Genomic DNA, 14,091 nt, shown 5'->3' with positions numbered 1-14,091 from the left:
AAGCCCATGTGCCAGCGGGCAGCAGTTGCCCTGGCAACACATCCTCCAGCTTCCTGCCTCTCCTCCCTCAGCCTCCTAAACCACTGCAAGGACATGGTCTGCTCTTGCAAGGTGGCTCACTCTGCAACCAGGCCAAGCTGGAAGAGTCAGCAGCTCTTGCAAGGCTGGGGGTGGGTGAGCCTTTCTCTTGCCCCCCCCCCCCCCCCCGCAATGAAAAGCACCATGAATTAAGAGCTCCTTTTCTGGAAGGGACAGTGGCAGAAGAAGGAGACCGGGGGGGGCAGGACCTGCTTGGGAACCAAACACAGGAGGACTCTGGAAACTGCGTAGGGATCTGGCCCTCTGGGGGTGTGCAACCCTGGTTGGCAGCAGGAGATCTGGGTTCAGGTCCCTCCACACCACTAGGGCATTCTTATAAAGAGCACAGGGCTGCAGTTAACGCCTGTGATATTCCAGATGGTTTTCTGTGGATTGGTCATTAAACGCTATATTGTTTTACTGCATCATTCTCTTAATTTTGTAATGAGCTCTTGTTACTTTGTTTCTTACATGTTTCACTGCACTGTTTTCCAATCCTGCAGTCCCCTTTTATTTTCTGCATCATAATTGTGTTTTCAGCGCATTCTCTAATTTTGCAATCCACTTCTATCATGCTACATGCATCTGGCTATTCTTACATTTACTGTGATTACTTTTATTTATTTTATTTATTTTTATTTTATTCGATTTATATCCCGCCCTACCCCACCGAGGGTATTTAATTGTGTAACCAACTTTCAGTCTCAGCAGAAAGGCTGGCCATAAACGAATTACATAACTAAATCTGGGGAGCATCCTTGTGCCAGCCCCTCCCTCAGCTTGGCCTACCTTGCAGGGTTGTTGACAAGATAAAATGGAGGCGGGAGACACACCCACCCACACCCCAGTGTGCCTCCCAGAGTTCCCTGGAGATGAGGTAGGGTAAGAAGCAAAGAGAGCACCACAAATGGAGTGAGACCAGCTCGGCTTCCACACTCACCTGAATGACAACGCAGCTGCGAAACAGGCCTCTGGCCCCCATCTGGGCTTTCCAGTGGCACGACACCCAGCACACCTGGAAGAGAAAGGAGTCAGGTCAGAGAGCACAGGCCACCCCTGTAGCAGCCCTTCGGGACACCCAGGCTGATCACCCCACCCCAGCACTCTAAGGCAGGGGTGGCCAACGGTAGCTCTCCACATGTTTTTTTTCCCTACAACTCCCATCAGCCCCAGCCAGCATGGCCAATGGCTGGGGCTGATGGGAGTTGTAGGCAAAAAACATCTGGAGAGCTACTGTTGGCCACCCCTGCTCTAGGGGATGCACGCAAACAGGGTGGGGGTTTCCTCCCAGGGAGCGCCTTCCTTCTCACACAATCCACCAGTGGTTGCTACTACCAAGCAACAAGACACCAAGCCCCCTCACTCCCAGAGAGACGCTACAGCTACTCTCGCATGCTGCCCCAGAATCTCATAGTGTGGCACCTGAGGAGGAGCTGTAGCTCAAAGGTAAAGCCTCTGCTTGGCATGCAGAAGGTCCCAGGTGCGATCCCCAGCAGCAGCATCTGGTAGCAGGTGACGGGAAAGATCCTTTTCTGCCTGAAACCCTAGAGAGCCACTGCTTGTCTGCGTAATCAAGACTGACTTTGAAGGACTAAAAGGTCTGTTTCAGTCTAAGGCAGTTTCCGAGTGCTTAGAAGACAAATAGGTTCAATTCCCAAGGGCATTTCCAGTTAAAAGGACCAGGCAGGAGATGCTGTGAAAGACCCTTCTCTGCCCGAGACCTGGAGAGCCGCTGCCAGTCGGAGTAGACAAGACTGACTGTGATGGACTCAAAGGTCTGATTCAGTAGAAGGCAGCTGCAGCTAGCTATGTATTTTTTCGTTTGCAGAGCCTCTGCTTGGCACACAGAAGGTCCCTGGCTCAATCTTCAGCAGAAAAGGACCAGGCAGGAGGTCTGCCTTAGACCCTGGTGAGCTGCTGCCAGTCTGACCTGGATGGACCAAAGGTCTGATTCAAGATCAGGCAGCTTTGTGTGTTCACACAGCCTTCCTGGGTCCCTACCGCAAGGCTGATGCAGGTGCATCCCCAGGTCACACCGGGTCAGGCCAGAGGCCCTGTGGCCTCGTCTCTGGGCCAGGCCTTGCCAACTGCTCACCTGCAGAGTCTGTGCTGAACACGATCCAGCGGCAGCTGGTTTTGAGGTGGTTCCCAGAAGCAGCAGGAGCGCAGCCGCCATGGATGCCTCGGATCCAGTCCTGCAACCCACAGACAGAAGAAGAATGGGAGGGAGACACGGGCTTTGAGGGGAGGCTGCCCTGCTGCATCCCACTGAGAAATCCAGGAGTCATTTAGGGGCGAGGAAATGAAAGGAAACCACCTCCTCCTTCTCTGCGAAATCACAGAGAAAAAGGGAACATTCTGCACTGTCACACAAACAGCCTTCTCACTGCTGCTGCCCACCCCCTTCACACTCCAGGAGGCACCCAACGAGTCGTCAGGACAAAGAGAATCTGTTTCGAGGAGACCCTGCTGGAGCCTCCCTCTTTGGCATGTGATCATTGGCTGGTATTAGAGTCCTAGAAGTGTCTTCGTTAGCCTTCTGAGGAAGAATTCTAGCAATAGGCAGCTTCTCCCATCTGCAGCTGACGGAACTGGCCACAAGTGGCAGAAGTCTGCCTTCAGGAGACAGGCCAGCACTGGGCAAAGGAGGTGACCGTCTAGGGCGCTGGCCTTCTGGGGGCCCCAAACTGGGCACCCTCGTGTGACATTGCCAGCGCAGGGGCTGTTTGGGCCAGCCGGGCCCTGTCAGCAGGTGCTTTGCCCTGGGTGGGCCTTGGGAAGCTCCGAGGCTCGGGGGCTCCAGGCACGTCCTGGAGATTACAGCGGGCCAAGAGAGGCTGCTTTCCAAGGAGCCAAGCCCTTCCCGGCCAGGAGATGCTGCAGGGCTGCTGCGCCCCTCACCGCCCCCCCCCCCCCCCAGCACCCTGCCCGGGCATCTGCAGCCTCTTTGGCACGGCCCTTCACCCCGCGCCAGCATTCGGGGCCGGAGCGCCTGGAGCTCTGCAGGCACGGCGGGGCGGGGCGGGGCAGCTGCCAGCGGGAGAGCAAACCAAGCGCCCCCGCCCTGCTACGGGCCGGGGGCGTCAAGAAGCAGCGAGCGCTCCCAAGGGGGCAGCCAGGCGCTGCTCTCCGCGGCCGTCCCCCACGTGGCTGGCTGGCTGGCTGCGCGACCCTCCCTCCCTCCCGGCTGCCTTCGGGGGAGCCCCGGGGAAGCGAGCAGGCGGCAGCAGCAGCAGGTGCCCCCCGCCTGCCCACCCACCCACCTCCTGGCGGGCCACCCTGGCCTCGGCGCGCCGGAACTTGGACACTCGGAAGCGGTGCATGCTCGGCTCGGCTCGGCTCTCCGGGCTCGCCCGCCCAAGACAGAGAGGGAGGGAGGGAGCCCCGCCCCGCCAGGCAAGCCCCGCCCCGCGGCGGGAGGGAGGGAGGGGGCGGGGCGCCCTGGAGGAGGAGCCAGAGCAGCAGCAGCAGCAGCAGCCGGTGGCCGCGCCCTGGAGGCAAGGTTGGGCTCCCCAGCCTGGGCAGGAGCTGCTCCTCCACTCGCCGCCTTCCTGCAGCCGCCAACCTTCCCTTCCCTTCCAGCGCCCTCTGCCCCCACCCCACGACCAGCAAAGGTCTCAGCTGGGGGGGGGGGCTGACTGAAGGGCTCAAGCCCCCCCACATTTGCCTCCCTCTGAGCCATGGAGCCTTGTGAGCAAAAATCCAACTTTGTGAGCTCCTGGCATTAAAGTTGTGAGTTGCTGCAACTGCAGGCATTAGCTTGCTCTGGGGCCATTTTTCCTGAGCTAAGACAAAAGGCTCCAAAAAGCTGTGAGCTAGCTCACACCAACTCTGCTTAGAGGGAACATCAGTGCCAGGCAGCATTGACAAACTCTCTTGAAGGACTCTGTGCTGAAGCACAGGCCTGCCCACCCTTCCTGCGACCTCCATGATTCTTCGGGGCTTCCTTCCTCTGCTCTCTTTGTTAAGAATTTATAATGAAAAAAAGGAGTCACGGTTGATAGACATAATTTACAAATCAGTATCACAGAAGAATTAAGAGGCTCTGAAGGAAGATACATGATTTTGAAAATCAGGCTTCCAGAAAGGTTAGATTTACACACTAGCAACAACACAAGCCCCAAACAATGCAAGAGGGAAATTTTATGAAAATGTTTTCCAATCCATTTTTAATTTTCAAGAAGGAGTTATAATGATCTTCAAAGATAATTGAACAAAAAAAAAAGATAGGTGAGAGAAAACAAAGGCAAATTTCCCAAAAATATTACAATTGGAAGATCAAAAATCCAAATACTAGAGACTATACTTTCTTTTCCAACAGACACCAAACATATGCAAGGACAGATATGGGCTAGTGATCAAAAGCCTTAGATACTAATGTTAGAGACTGCAAAGATGCAACAAAAAACCTTTGCAGATTACAGTCTATTAGGAATAACCTGCCAACAAAACAGAGGCAGGAAGATGGAGATAAATGATAAATATTTTATTACAAGAAGACATAGTGGGAAAAATGGTTGTCATTATCATATCATGCCCTGAGAGCAACTTCCAGAGTGGGCATTTTCTCCAGGTGGACCTCTGCCATCTGGAGATCACTTGTAATAGCAGGAGACCTCCAGCTACCACCTGGAGACTGGCATTCTTATTTATCATCCAGAAGTCTAACACTCAACCAGTAAGAAGATACAGACTTCAGCATTTATCTGGCATGAATTGCACTGGTTTATCAAAACACAATAACAAAAACTGAAAGGAAGGAAATATGTAAGCAGAACAATCTACCAAAGTTGGAGCAAGAATCTACATAAACCCAGTCTGACAGCCACAGTATGACAGCTGGTGATCTAGCTGCCAGGCTAGGTCACAGTGACCTGATCAGCAGACCGGCTTGAGCCGGCAGAAGCCAAGTGATGCAATCTGCTGAGTCAGCATGGCCAGGATTGGCTGCTTGGACTATATATGATCTGTGTGTGCATCACACAGGTCTCTCCCTGTGAGATGGTGGTTAGGCGAAGCACTTTGTCCGTGGAGGTGATATTGTATAGACTGCACAAGAGAGCACTTGTCGTGTATATATGTTAATACACCTTTTGGCACTAGTTGCACGTGTCTGCCTGATTTTCTTTCCTGAAGCCCTGTGTCGGGCAAGTCATCTCCCTCACTCTGCTACTCCCGCTCCGACAGGGTTATGGGCCCAGGGCGGTTCCGCTGCGCGGAGGAGAGAGTTGAGAGTTGAGCTGACTGTGAGTTTGGAAAGAGCCGGAGGCGAGGAACGCCGGCGAAGGACACAGAAGCACCACCGTTCTCTGTTTGAGAGCCAGAGGGACGTCGGCAGCCAGCTGTGAGGAGGAGTCGGCACGATGGCTCAGCAACAGCTTGGAGTAGCCGTTGAGAAGCTCACCTCAGCCAACTACGCGGTGTGGAGCCTGAGAATGCAACACTACCTCAAGCGTGAAGGGCAATGGCTGTTCGTGAGTAACCCCCCTGCTGACTTATCTCCTGCCGAGACTGTGTTATCGGATAAGGCACTGGCCAACATAGTGCTATCTATAGGAGATGACCAGCTGGTTTATGTGCGAGGGAAGGACACTCCCAAGGCTGCCTGGGACGCGTTGAGTGCGGTGCATGTTAGCACCACTGCTGGTTCCCTCATGGCCTTGACAAGGAGGATGTTCCGCACCGTTATGCCGGCTGGAGGGTGTGTGAAAGATCACATCAAACGGCTAACGGACTGTTTCGTTGAGCTGGAGGCAAGAGGCAAGACTGTAGCTCCAGACGACAGAGTGTACATTTTGCTGTCGTCGTTGCCACCTGAGTACACTCCCCTGATAACTTCTCTGGAGACGGTGGACGTAGCGACCCTGACCATGGAATACGTCTGTGCCCACCTGCTTGACTTCCAAGAGAGAATTGCGGCCGTGAGCTGTCCGGGGGTGTCGGCCAGGCAGCGTGCTGTTATCGGTGTGTCCGGGAAGACAGCCAAGAATGAGCCAGCTTTTGCTGCTGGCAGGCGTCCGAAGGTGGAGGAAGTGGAGCCGACTGCGTTTGCAGTCCGTCGCTGCTATGGATGCGGGTCGTCGCAGCACCTGCTCCGAGCTTGCCCTGAGAGGGAGAAGAGGCGGGGGCGTGTGCGGCGAGAGCGGAGGACCGCCAGCCCGTGTGAGGAAGCAACCCGGCTGGTCACGTCTGCAGTAGAGAGCACAGGGTCTGCTTGGATTTTAGACTCCGGGGCAACGAGCCATCTCTGCTGCGAGAAGGAGTTGTTGAAAAACATTGACAGTCCTGAGCATAAGTATGTGAGATTGGCTGATGGGACCACTGCCAATTCTGTTTGCTCAGGCAATGTGGAATTTCCTGCACTGAAATGTATGTTGCAAAATGTGTTGTATGTACCCTCACTGCAGTCTAACCTGTTGAGTGTTAGCACACTGTTTGACCAGGGATACCAGGTGAGATTTGAGAAAACCTGCTGCAAAATCCTGGGAGGTGGGGGAAAGTTGCTTGTGACAGGAAAGAGGGAAGGTAAACTGTATGTGGTCCAGAGTGATTGTGCCCAGGTGGCTCAGGTGTCGAATGAGCCTGTGCACAATAATTGTATACATTTGCTCCATAGGAGACTCGGGCACTGCGGATTTAGGGCGTTAAAGAAAACCCTGGAGCTTGTGCCTAGTTTGAAAGTAAATCCTTGCAAATGTTACTTGGATTGCCAGGTCTGCAAGAAGGCCAAAAGCAAGGCGTGTGCTGTTGCTAAAGAAAGCTCAAGGGAAAGCACACGAGCCCTGGAACTAGTCCATTTAGACGTTATTGGCCCATTGCCAAAGAGTCTGTCGGGGAGGAGATACTGCTTGGTGGCCACCGACGACCACACGAGGTACGCGTGGGTTTTCACCATGGTGCATAAGTCTGAGGTGTATAGGACATTCACCAAGTGGGTCAAAGCAGTGGAGAGACAATTAGGGGTTAATCTCCTAGCTGTACAAACCGACAGAGGGGGGGAATTCTTATCTAACCAGATGAAACGTTGGCTGGAGAACAAGGGCATCGCCCACCGTCTGACGAACCCGGCAACGCCCCGAGAAAATGGGCATGGGGCTGTATTGCAGAATGTGATGTATTGCATGTTAGAGGATGCACAACTGCCAATGACCTATTGGGCAGAAACCATACATGCAGCTGTTTTTTTGCAAAATAGGGTTTGGTGTAATACTGTGAAAAATGTGCCTTACAGGTTACTGTTGAACAAGACCCCAGATTTGAGTTCTTTAAAAGTCTTTGGGTCACGGGCTCGGGTTGGCATCCACTCCACGAGTAGCGGGGAGGGGGATGTCCGGGCAGAGAGCCTAATTTTTCTGGGCTACAAGCCAAGGGCCAGGTGTTATCGTTTCTGCAATAGCAAAAGCAAGATAACACTTAGCAAGAGTGCCCAGTTCAATGAAGAAAGCAGCTGGCCAAGGTTGCACTCCTTGCAGAAACAATTTGTCCTGCTGCCAAGTAGCGATAACGATGTTGGAGCGCAGCCCAGAACTCCAGCCCAGGAGGTGGCACCCAGTGGGGCTGGAGAAGGTGAGCCGAATGCTGGCACAGAGCCTGACGAGCAGAGTCAGGAGGCAGAGCCTCAAATGCAGGAACTGGAGGTAAAGTGTGAGAGTCAGGAGGTTCAACACCCAATTACAGGGGCAGAGCAACCAGCCCAGGAGGTGGGAACAGAGCAACCCGAAGAAGACAAAGCTGGTCCAAGCACAGGGCCACGGGTGTCTGCCAGGTCCACCAAAGGCCAACGTCCCGCTAGGTACAAGTGTCCCTATGTCACTCTGACTGTCAATCCAGACCCACCCGGATTTGAGGAAATGTTAAAAGAAAAGGCTAAGAAATGGAAAGCCTGGGTGGCAGAGTGCGAGGCTAGGGAGAAGGAGGCTGAAGCCAAGCGTCTGAAAGAGCTGGCTGAACAGGAACACGATGATGTGTTTTACAATCATGATGAGTTCCTGAACGAATTCCGGAAAGGGTTCCGAGCTACGTAAATATGAACTGTAATGTTGCTGGTGGACATGTATGTAAACTGTATAAAGTGTTTTGGTGCACTGGGTTTAAATAGATTAGGAGGTGTGTTGGAGCAAGAATCTACATAAACCCAGTCTGACAGCCACAGTATGACAGCTGGTGATCTAGCTGCCAGGCTAGGTCACAGTGACCTGATCAGCAGACCGGCTTGAGCCGGCAGAAGCCAAGTGATGCAATCTGCTGAGTCAGCATGGCCAGGATTGGCTGCTTGGACTATATATGATCTGTGTGTGCATCACACAGGTCTCTCCCTGTGAGATGGTGGTTAGGCGAAGCACTTTGTCCGTGGAGGTGATATTGTATAGACTGCACAAGAGAGCACTTGTCGTGTATATATGTTAATACACCTTTTGGCACTAGTTGCACGTGTCTGCCTGATTTTCTTTCCTGAAGCCCTGTGTCGGGCAAGTCATCTCCCTCACTCTGCTACTCCCGCTCCGACAGTCTAACACTCAACCAGTAAGAAGATACAGACTTCAGCATTTATCTGGCATGAATTGCACTGGTTTATCAAAACACAATAACAAAAACTGAAAGGAAGGAAATATGTAAGCAGAACAATCTACCAAAGTAACCAACATTTTTAATCAGCAAAGGAATTAATCTTGAAACAGCTATGCATGATAAATCCAAGCACTAAGAATAAATCCAGTCCAGATAATACATTTTTTTTTAATGACAGTGCATTTCAGACAAGCAAAACTCAAGTTCTATCACCAACCCACCTAATGCCTGTCTACTTCAAAAGCTAAACCAAGGCAAGTTAGGAAACAGATTAACAAAGCCAGGATGGCATCCAGAGAAAACCTGGTACAAGACAGGTTCTAAAAAGACAATAATAGAATACCACACAGTTTACAATTCAAAACAGTTCAATGCATCATCAAGGCCTTACAACCTCTACTGGACAATGACAACTCTTTCACAAGTACTTGGGGGAGAGGCGGCAAACCTTTTCTTGCCCACATCACTCCCCATCTCAAACAACTCTGAACCCACAATAATGCTACATCTCATTTGAACATGGACACTGCACTGGTCCCAGAGCTTGCAGTAAACACAAATGCCAACTTTGCTGCCAAGCACACCCAGTCAACACAATCACTGAACCTAACAACATCAACTACACCATCTCAGGCTCATTTACTTGCTCATCTTCTAACACTGTATATGCCATTAAATGCCAACAGTGCCCATCAGCACAAACAGTGTGCCAAAGGAAAAATGGACACAAATCTGATGTTAGGAATTGCAAGACTGAGAATCTGTAAGACAACACTTCAGCCTTCCAGGACATTCAAAGGGTGACTTCAAAGTGGCTGTTTTATTGCAAAGGAACTCCAGGAACAAACTGGAAAGAGAAATTGCTGAACTGTAAGTCATTACAAAACTTGGAACAAAACTCCACCCAAGACTTAAGAGGGATATTGGTTTCTTATCTCATTACATATGCTAAACTCATTCAGTCCCTACATATGTATACTTATCAAGAATATCCTCTGTATTTTAGTGTATTTCTGTTTTGGAGTAGTATACTGGAATAGTGAATGTAATATAATGCAATTAGGAATATGTTCCTCTGACATCACCCCACCTCAAAGGAAAAGATGCCTTCAGCTAACTCCATGCATGAGAGGAGACGAATGCTGCGTAACAGCACACTCAATTACTCTTAATTACAAAATATACCATTACACATAAGTCTCCTACTTTGACACATTTACGAATCCACTGGTTTCCCCCCTGTAATATTGTGACCTATAACCTTAACTTGTTATTGCTATTTAGTCTTTGCATATGTTAAAACAGCTTCATTAAGTTGTATGCTAATTCGCTGTTCATCTATGTAGAAGCATCAGAAAGGGCGGCCAAAAATTAAAATAAATGGATATAAAATGTGAGCTTCCATTTCTGGGGGTCTGAAGAAGTGTGCATGTACATGCGTAAACTTTTGTTGGGCTTAAAAGTGCCACTGGACTCAACATCTGTTCTGCTTTAGAGGAACATGGCTGCCAACCTGGGTCTAGCCTGGTCATCTGTAACTTGGGCCTCCGTTGATAAAGAGGCATCCAAATAATGCCCAAGCTCTTGAGGGATGGCACCAGTTTAAAGGGTCCCCCTCAAGAGCTGAGAACCTGCACCCCAATCCTGAACCCACCACCACCTCCACAGAACCTCCATCTTTGAGGGATTCAGTCCCAGCCTGTTCTATTTTAGCCATCCCACCACAGCCTCTAATCCCTTGGCCAGAATTTGCAGGGCAGTGGCTGGCCATCCATCCAACAACATACAGTTGGGTGTCATTGGCACATTGATGACACCCAAACCTGAAACGCCTCGCCAGCTGGGCAAGAGGGTGCATATAGATGTTAAATAACACTGGGGAGAGGAGTGCCCCCTGAGAAACCCCACATAATAAGGGCTGCTTAGAGGGCACATCCTCGCCCACTGCCATCCTCTGTCCCCAACCGTGGAGGAATGAGGAAACCCATTAAAGGGCCACCCCATGGACTCCTACGTTGACACAGTGGTAAGTAAAAAGATTATAATTGACTGCGTTGAATCCAACATGCACCACGACCACTGGCTCCTCCCCAGCACTGTCTCTCAGCCTATCTACTACATGCATAATGTCTGCTACCTTCGCACCAGGCAGGCAAGTCACCATACAGTCAGTACACGGTTTTGCCACCCAGCTGTCTAAGGATTGCCTAAGGATTGAATCACCAGCTACCAAGACCCCCCCTCTCTCCCTGCCCAGGGATGGTTCATTGGCGCGAAAAGATACCCGCTCACCAACTGAAGAAGAGGTCCCTACTGAGGGCACATTCCCCTTATCCTCAGCACAGTGCCTGTTCCCTCTCGACCCTCATGCTCCCTGGCAGCAATGGGGCTGCCGCGTTCAGAGTGGGGCTCATCTAATACGTCCCCAAGACTGTCTCTGCTTCTCCAGGTCAGTCACCTTGGCCTCAAGGGTACGAACTTGCTCCCTGCGAACCAGGAGCTGCTTGCATCGAGCACACACTCAAGACTTCTGTCCTGTGGGCAGATAGTCATACATGTGACACTCAGTGCAAAACACTGGAAAGCCCCCACCCTCCTAAGAACATAAGAGAAGCCATGTTGGATCAGGCCAATGGCCCATCCAGTCCAACACTCTGTGTCACATAAGAACAGAAGAGAAGCCCTGTTGGATCAGGCCAATGGCCCCTCCATTCCAACACTCTGTGTCACATAAGAACATAAGAGAAGCCCTGTTGGATCAGGCCAGTGGCCCATCCAGTCCAACACTCTGTGTCACATAAGAACATAAGAGAAGCCCTGTTGGATCAGGCCAGTGGCCCATCCAGTCCAACACTCTGTGTCACATAAGAACATCAGAGAAGCCCTGTTGGATCAGGCCAATGGCCCCTCCAGTCCAACACTCTGTGTCACATAAGAACATCAGAGAAGCCCTGTTGGATCAGGCCAATGGCCCATCCAGTCCAACACTCTGTGTCACATAAGAGAAGCCCCATTGGATCAGGCCAGTGGCCCATCCAGTCCAACACTCTGTGTCACACAGTGGCCAAACTTTATATATATATATATATATATATATATATATACACACACACACACACACTGTGGCTAATAGCCACTGATGGACCTCTGCTCCATATTTTTATCTAACCCCCTCTTGAAGCTGTCTATGCTTGTAGCCCCCACCACCTCCCATGGCAGTGAATTCCACATGTTAATCACCCTTTGGGTGAAGAAGTACCTCCTTTTATCCGTTTTAACCTGACTGCTCAGCAATTTCATTGAATGCCCACGAGTTCTTGTATTGTGAGAAAGGGAGAAAAGGACTTCTTTCTCTACTTTCTCCATCCCATGCATTATCTTGTAAACCTCTATCATGTCGCCCCACAGTTGATGTTTCTCCAAGCTAAAGAGCCCCAAGCGTTTCAACCTTTCTTCATAGGGAAAGTGTTCCAGCCCTTTCATCATTCTAGTTGCCCTTTTCTGGACGTTCTCCAATGCTATAATATCCTTTTTGAGGTGCGGCGACCTGCTGGCATTCTACCTACGCTTAAATGGCACCGAATGTGTTTCTCCATTTGATGTCCTTTGGGGCTGCATAGGGAGGAGGCGGCCTAGTGACTCTAGGGAAGCCTGCCAGAGAGTGACTCCTGGGCCTCCATTGCCTGTGATTGGCTGGCAGGGGCTTTGGAGGGAAAACTGGGGCCAATGGAGGAGGAGGGGGTGGTGCCTGGGAAGAAGGTCTACAAGGGAGGGCTGCCTATTCAAGCCTAGGCTGCAGAGCTGCTTGGAGGGGTGAGTCAGACCAAGTCAAGGGCTGGTTAGGAACAGTCCATCATTTGAACTTTGAGAATTGTGGCCTCTCTCCTGCTTTTCTTTCATTTTATTCTGGAGTGTGACAGGCCTGCCCGGGAGTCAGGGAGCTTCTGCAGTCCCAAAGCTTAACTTCCTTTAAAGATTTCCACGAAGCAGTCTGGTGTCCCCCCCCCCCCCTCCTTTTTACAGGCCTGGTTAGGGTGGGGTTGCCAGCTCCTGGAAGTCTGGGGGGCATGGAGGTGATGCCCCCTTAGGCCCCACCCTCCAAAGTTTTCTCCTCCAGGGCCGCTGATCTCCGGCTCCTGGGAAAGCCCACCATGATTCCAGGAGGTCTCCCTGGAGGTTGGGAACCCCAGGATAGTGTTGCTAAGCGAGCTGGAGGAAAAGGCACCCCACCCCTTCCCAGAGTGGTCCCTTCCTAGTGGGAGTGGGCTGGCTGGTTGTCCCTCTGGGGGATGCAATTTTATCTCCCCCCCATATCTTCCCCATTTATTTAAATTAACTTGTTCAAAAATGATTTGGAGTTGGGAGTGAGCAGTGAAGTGGCCAGGTTTGCAGATGACACTAAATTGTTCAGGGTGGTGAGAACCAGAGAGGATTGTGAGGCGCTCCAAAGGGGTCTGTTGAGGCTGGGTGAGTGGGCGTCAATGTGGCAGATGCGGTTCAATGTGGCCAAGTGCAAAGTAATGCACATTGGGGCCAAGAATCCCAGCTACAAATACAAGTTGATGGGGTGTGAACTGGCAGAGACTGACCAAGAGAGAGATCTTGGGGTCGTGGTAGATAACTCACTGAAAATGTCAAGACAGTGTGCAATTGCAATAAAAACGGCCAACGCCATGCTGGGAATTATTAGGAAGGAAATTGAAAACAAATCAGCCAGTATCATAATGCCTCTGTATAAATCAATGGTGCAGTCTCATTTGGAATACTGTGTACAATTCTGGTCACCGCACCTCAAAAAGGATATTATAGCACTGGAAAAAATCCAGAAAAGGGCAACTAGAATGATTAAAGGGTTGTAACACTTTCCCTATGAAGAAAGGTTGAAACGCTTGGGACTCTTTAGCTTGGAGAAACGTCGACTGCGGGGTGACATGATAGAGGTTTACAAGATAATGCATGGGATGGAGAAAGTAGAGAAAGAAGGACTTTTCTCCCTTTCTCACAATACAAAAACTCGTGGGCATTTGATGAAATTGCTGAGCAGTCAGGTTAAAACGGATAAAAGGAGGTTCTTCTTCACCCAAAAGGTGATTAACATGTGGAATTCGCTGCCACAAGAGATGGTGGCAGCTACAAGCATAGACAGCTTCAAGAGGGGGCTAGATAAAAATATGGAGCAGAGGTCCCTCATATGAAGCTGCCTTCTACTGAATCAGACCCTTGGTCCATCAAAGTCAGTATTGTCTTCTCAGACTGGCAGCGGCTCTCCAGGGTCTCCAGCGGAGGTTTTTCACACCTATTTGCCTGGACCCTTTTTTGCAGATGCCGGGGATTGAACCTGGAACCTTCTGCTTACCAAGCAGATGCTCTACCACTGAGCCACCGTCCCTCCCCAATGGCTATTAGCTATTAATAATTTATGAAATATGGAGAAGCCTAATTAAT

The 14,091-nt window shown here is 50.8% G+C and overlaps 1 protein-coding gene across 1 annotated transcript in view; it reads right to left on the bottom strand.

Annotated features, from left to right (window-relative positions):
• The window catches only part of CORO7 (coronin 7), a 65,617-nt gene extending 62,216 nt beyond the window's left edge, over nucleotides 1–3,401 (bottom strand). The window contains exons 1-3 of the mRNA XM_060260658.1: nucleotides 3,342–3,401; nucleotides 2,174–2,273; nucleotides 1,019–1,093 (exon numbers count right to left, since the gene is read on the bottom strand). Of these exons, the coding sequence (XP_060116641.1) occupies nucleotides 1,019–1,093; nucleotides 2,174–2,273; nucleotides 3,342–3,401 (235 nt within the window). The remainder of the gene's footprint in view (nucleotides 1–1,018; nucleotides 1,094–2,173; nucleotides 2,274–3,341) is intronic.
• Between the last annotated feature and the right edge of the window lie 10,690 nt (nucleotides 3,402–14,091).

Source organism: Heteronotia binoei, chromosome 20 (assembly GCF_032191835.1).
Source record: "Heteronotia binoei isolate CCM8104 ecotype False Entrance Well chromosome 20, APGP_CSIRO_Hbin_v1, whole genome shotgun sequence".
NCBI classification, from domain to species: domain Eukaryota; kingdom Metazoa; phylum Chordata; class Lepidosauria; order Squamata; family Gekkonidae; genus Heteronotia; species Heteronotia binoei.
The sequence above is the reverse complement of the archived record's forward strand: the minus strand, read 5'-3'. Positions and strand labels throughout refer to the sequence as shown.